At 52.2% G+C, this 6,000-nt stretch overlaps 1 protein-coding gene across 1 annotated transcript in view; it reads right to left on the bottom strand.

Moving 5' to 3' along the window:
- Positions 1 to 652: 652 nt before the first annotated feature.
- Positions 653 to 6,000, bottom strand: part of MN1 (MN1 proto-oncogene, transcriptional regulator) — a 111,980-nt gene continuing 106,632 nt past the window's right edge. The window contains exon 2 of the mRNA XM_040611678.1: positions 653 to 4,009. Coding sequence (XP_040467612.1) covers positions 3,822 to 4,009 — 188 coding nt within the window. The 3' untranslated portion in view covers positions 653 to 3,821. The remainder of the gene's footprint in view (positions 4,010 to 6,000) is intronic.

The raw sequence follows: 6,000 nt of genomic DNA, 5'->3' as shown, positions 1-6,000 counted from the left end.
GGCCGGGACTCAGCATTGGCCCAGGGACGTCGCTGCTGCCTGGGCAAGCAGAGCCCAGCTGCCCCAGGCCAGCCGGCGTGGTGGAGGGGCAGGTTCAGCCCAGCATTGGCCCCCTCAGACCAGGCTCAGCCCCAGGGCCGGTGGCAGGGCAGCACGCAGAGCACAGCCCCGAGGCTGAACTAGTGTGCAATGTGCAGGGTCCCCCAGCCAGCGCGGGGTCCCCTGGGTGCCACGGGGCAGCAAGGTTGCCAGCCTGGCAGGGGACAACAGCTGATGGCGGAGCCGGAGGGGCCGGGGGCTGCACAGCCAGGGAAAAGCACGACCTTGCAGTGACACGGGGAGCACCATGCCGAGCCGGGCCAGGCCGTGGCAGGGGAACATGAGCGGAGCAGCTGCACAGCGCTTGGCGGGGGGCCGAGGGGCATGGGCTGCTGCCTGCCAGCATGCAGGGCTGCTCTGCACCACCCCGCGAAGACCCTCCCCAGCAAGCATGGCCGGTTCGCTCCAAAAACAAAATACCTTCCTAGGGGGTGGTAAAAAAAAAAAGAAGAAAAAAAACCCAGCACAGCTTCAACCAAGAAATAGCCACAGGCAGGTTTTGTTTTTAAAGCATTTTTATTTTATTCATTTTGAATTGAATTTTTATGTGATCTGTTTCACTGAAAATGGACACATTTTGAAATACCATGTGTTCCCTCCTGTCTGCCCAGAGGGAGGCTGGCTGCTGACCCAGAGCAGTGAGCTGGAGGGCTGTGCCTGCTGAGGAGGGACGTGCCACAAGATCTTCATTTTCCGTAGTAGCTTTGCACCTTTTCCAAAGTAAAGACAGTTGTCAGAAAGGGGGAAGCCTCAAGCGAAATACCCACCCCTCTCCTGCACCCAGTATTGATTTTATTGCACCTGGCAAAGAGGAGGGACAGTAGGTGGGTGAGGCAGAAGAAGAAAAACAAGATTTGTTCCCACCTTTTTTTTTTTTTTTTTAATAAAACTAAGTATAATGTCATGCCCACAAGGCAACCTAGCACCCTGCGAGGGTCTCAGGCCAGCACTCCCTGTGTCTTCCCAAGATTCTCCTGAACAACCAGCACCTGGGACCCCGCCAAGCCCCAGCTCCATCAGGGTGGCTCGGAGTAGGTCGCTATTCTTGCAGCATTCCCCAGCCACCTCCCTGAGTGGGCTGCAAAAATAAACACCCAACCTGCTGGTGGTCAGCACTGTGTACCGGGTCTGCCCCACTGTCCTGCAGCCGTGCGGCACCAAGGGGACTTTGTCCCTCGAGCATGAGCACATGATGCTCCACCATTTTGGTGGCCATCCTCTGCACGTGAAATGGTGGCAGGCACAGCTGCACCCATCAGTGGCTGCCATCCTGTGCAGATCTACTGATTACATCTCAGTTGTCATGCCACTCAGTGAGAAGCGAAGCTAAATTAGAGCAACTAATTGCACGTCTCTTTGAAACAATCAGGATGACAAATCAGTGGTAATCTCTTCAGTTCTAGAGGGAAGCTATTGCGGCTCGCTTACAAGGATTAATCAGCTTTTCATCAGTGTTATTATACCAGCGCTGCCTTAGGAGGAGCCCTGAGGCCATACTGGCTGGGCTCACACCATGGGGACACCAAGGCTTGCGGCCACTGGTGGAAAAGGCAAGCACCACCAGGTTGCTCACTCCCAGCCCTTGTCTGCATCAGCAAGGCTGCCAGCTCGCAGGCTATTGCAAGTTTTGCTGAGCGAGGTGAAGGTTCTGCCTGGTGGGCTGCTCCGCGGGCATCTGAACGCTGCACTGCGCCAGGCAGGAGGACCAGGATTGGGCTCTAGGAGCTAATGCAGCTCCATGCTCAGCACAGGAGGCCCAGGTGAGATGGCCGACCTGCAGGAGACACCAGGCCAAGGAACAGCAAGTGGGGTGTCACAAGAGGGGCACCAAGGCCACCCAGCTGCCACCAGACCCACACTGACTGACCCTGCCAGCTCGGCCAAGGGCCCCAAGGTCCTGCCAGGACCTGGCCAGTGGAGGACTGGGAGCAAGGTGGCACCCTGGAGCCAGGGATGAGATGGGCACAGCAGAGGGACAATGGGACAGCCATGACAGGAAGGAAACCAGCACCGCCACAGGGTTTCTGTTACAGCAGGTGACCACTTTGTTTCCCACAGTCATTTAAACTATTTGTTAGATTTATGTGACCTAAAGGGAAGCCTAGAGGCTCAAGTCTTGAATGCACCCCTATCAGAGTGACTCTCTGATACACCATCTTAATTACTGCAGTGGCATGTTAGAGATCAAACAGGGAGAAATAACTGCACAGTGTCTCTCTTCTATGTAATGAGTTGCAGGAGATACCCTGGTACACCCTGCCCAGAGCACAGTGAAGGTTTGCTCCATGTGTCCTGGGGTTTGCACTGCTCTGTGTCCATTGTTTGGGGCTGCTCCAGGGAAGTCCCACACACCCTGTTGAGCTGGAGCTGTCAGCAAGCAGTGCTGATGCCTTTCAACTCCTCTTCACCACCTGCAGTCAGTGGAAAAGCACTCGGCAGCATCCCTCTTTGGCTGATGCTCAACATCCAGAGGACACAGGCTGCTAGGGATGAAGGACCTAGGCTGGGTTCTCCCACCCTTACCACTGCTCCACAGCATGACTATGCCCAATCGAGCCACTTTCTGCTCAACAAAAGCTAAAAGAGTAGCTCTACAGTCTCTCATGGGAACAGATTCATCAACTTCTGCACTTCCACTGCACTTTGTGGCAATCCCAGAGTGCTTTGCATGTTAAGACCAATGGTGGCAGAGAACTTTTACTGAAAATGCCTGAGACCTTGTGCTACCAAGTGGTGGTGCCCCTTGGCCAAGGCCCAGGAGGGAAGGACCCCTGAGGGAATATAAGCAATTCATGATACAACTCTATGGACAAAACTAACCCGTTTGCTTTTTGTGGATTCATTTTCTGACTACCAGAGGCCCTCCCATGGTCCACAATGGTCCCTCTGCCTAGTCACGCAGGATCTAAACACACAAGCATGAGTGTGGGGTACACGAGGAGGAGAGGGGAAGGCCACAGTGCAAAAGCCCCCGGAGACAAATTCTTGCTCTTCCAGGCACTCAGACCAAGAGCCCTCGGAGCCCCGGACAAGAGGGCTGAAGCCCTGCACGTGGCTCTGCTGTGTCCTGGAAAAACTCTGCAGAGGGCATGTGGCATTTCAGTCCCCTGTTTCAGTTTACACAAGTGCAGATCACTCCATTCCCTTCCCAGCACAGCCCTGTTCTCTCCGATGAAGGGCTTGATGCAGGGCTCGGCAGAAGCCCCTGTCTGGCCTTTCTCGGTGAGTTGCACAGGGATGGATTTGCAGCACCTGGACACTGGACCTTGCCTCAGCAAGCATCTGTCTTATAAACCCCAGCCCACTATTACCCTGGAAGCTGAGGAGGAGAGGGAGCAGAGCCCAGGGAGACCTTTGCTGCTGCTGCCCCAGCTGCATCCCCTCTGTGGCTGAGGAGAGGGTTCTTCCCGCAGGAAGGGCTGGTAAGCATCTCCAGCCAGAGCCGAGTCCTACATTTTGCACCCTCATTCCAGAAAACAAGTTTGGGAGGCAGTCTCTGTGAAAGCAACTGGCTGGTGGCATTCATGCAATTAGGTTAGCCCTCCCAAAGTGGTACCAGCCCCTAGCATACCCCCACAAACCTATGTACACCCCACCTCGCTCTCTCCACCAGTGTGACCGTGGTACACCTGCCTGTGGGCAAAGGCTGGCTGAAACTCCCGTCCGTCCTGCCTCCCGCTGGGAGCCTACCAGATCTACCAGGCACTGGGCACGGCGCTCACTTAGGTGCAGGTCAGTGCTGCTGCCAGGGAGCCTGCCCAGTATGGCAGCTCCGAGTGGGAAGCTGCCCAGCCATGCAGTGGAAGATGGTCTTTGGAGTCCAGAAGATGGTTGGCAACAAGGCTGGCATGGTGCTGTGTGGAGGCACTGTCCAAGCGGGTGTCCGTGCGGCTCTGGGACAAATCACCACCTGCAAGGGATGGAGAGCAGACAGGATTAGCAAAATTCAGCCTTGGTTATGGAAGCTCATTTCCCAGCAGCTCCACTGGGCTTCAGACTAAGTCCCTGCTCAGTCAGGAGAGAGGCTGACATTAAGGGGTCCTGGATCGGGGCCTGTTGCAGCATCTTCCAGGGGAAAAATATCAGACTGCAGCCCATTGCTAGAAGCCCGTGAAGGGCCTCCAGACCACGCTGGGATCCTAAGGTATGCACGCCAACACACCAGCACCCAGAGCAGTTTAGCACAGCTCTCCTGTCACAAACTTGTGTACAGCAGCTTTGTGCCAGCTCTGCTATGTTACAGCACTTGGATTGCACCATAAAAATGCAATGATGCACTTGAGTTACATAAAGATCCAACTCTTGGAGGAGAAAGGGCTCTTGATGTTTCCCCACGGCAAGCTTTGTAGGGTACGTTATGAATACTACAACCATGGATGGAAAGTGCACAGAAGGGTGAAGCCAGGCATCAGGGCCCTCCAAAATAAAGTAAAATTGCTGAAAAACATACAAGGTTACATGCCTGCAACTGAAAGAACTCTAGAACATGTTTATATATTGTAAATGTACACTATACAGCATACATAATTATAATTTCACTTTCCCACTAGCATGTGTGTGGGCACACACCAAGTATAACATGCACATAAAATACTACAGAGATATATTTAAGTCATCTTCATGTGAACGTAAAGAAAGCATCCAGGCAACAAATTTCTCCCAGTGAATTCAAAATGCTCAACCAGGAGCTGTCCTTAAAAACAGCAGAGCCCTCTTTAACTCATTGTCTCTCACACCAGAACAAGTACATCTGAATCCTTACGTTTTCTTCCCTTCTCAATACCGAATTCTCTCCTACCTGAGTTATTAGAATTTGCCTTTCTGCTGCCAGGGCTTTGATGCACACAGTTTACCCTGTGGCACATTAAACTGCCCACAAAAGACAGTCCAATAAAGAAGCTGTGTTACAAAGCTGTATCTGCTCTTCTCCAGATGGATTCTCTGCAGATCCCCGCTCTCAGCTTTACTAGGGCCAAGTCAATTAGAAACGTCTGAAAGTCAAAGCATCATTTTTGCTTGTGTCTCAGGGATTTTCCCAGTGTCTTCCATGATTGGGGCTCACAAACACAATTCTTCCCTCGTGCATTGCTGTTGTTGTCCATAACAAAGACATTTCGAATCAAAGGAAAGGGTTAACCCCCATGCAGTCATCGCATTGAGTCTTGGAGGTCTGAGTGCTGCCAACTCCTGAAAAATGGCCACCAGGCAAGCTGCTGAGAATAATCAGAATAAGATTGGAAGGTGTCCACATCAATCAATCACTTGTTGACAGATGACTGGAAACCCCCACTGTGACCATGGACAGCTGACCAACTCTCGGCTTAACCTGAAGTCTAACATTAGCCTGTTTGTTTCGTGTGGGTGGCTTCTGCGTTATGACCTTAATAGTCAATCAATCTTGCAATGAGTAGTCTGTCTGGCAGAAACATTAATTATCCATACTATTCACGCATTGAAAAGCTTTATCTTCAAAAACTCAGCATCACTTATGGAGGAATAACAGAACCTAGAGCAAGAAAATAAACCTAGCCTCAGTTCCAACGGAGAGAACCGGACAGCAGGGGTGAGCTCCTGGGGCTGCTGCAGCCCTGACCACAGCCCAGGATCAGGGGATCAGGGGCACTCGGGGAAGGGCTTGGCCTTGCCTTTATTCCTGGTACCTATTCAGGCAGCTTAGAGGCTGCTGCTCTTGCACCAGCAACTGCTAGAATCAGTGCCAAGAGGAAGACGAGGGGGAGAGATATAAAAGGACAACAAACACACATCAATTAAACCTTGCAAGCTGTTAGTCACACTAGTTAATAAGTTCTTTCTATCTGTAAAGTGCTCTTAGTGACAAATCCTTTAACTGGCACTCAGAGCATTATCATGGCTTTCAAGATGCCTCTGTCTTTCATGTGC

This window comes from Falco naumanni, chromosome 1 (genome assembly GCF_017639655.2).
Source record: "Falco naumanni isolate bFalNau1 chromosome 1, bFalNau1.pat, whole genome shotgun sequence".
Classification (NCBI taxonomy): Eukaryota; Metazoa; Chordata; class Aves; order Falconiformes; family Falconidae; genus Falco; species Falco naumanni.
Note: the sequence above shows the minus strand (reverse complement) of the source record. Positions and strands in the feature narration are given on the sequence as shown.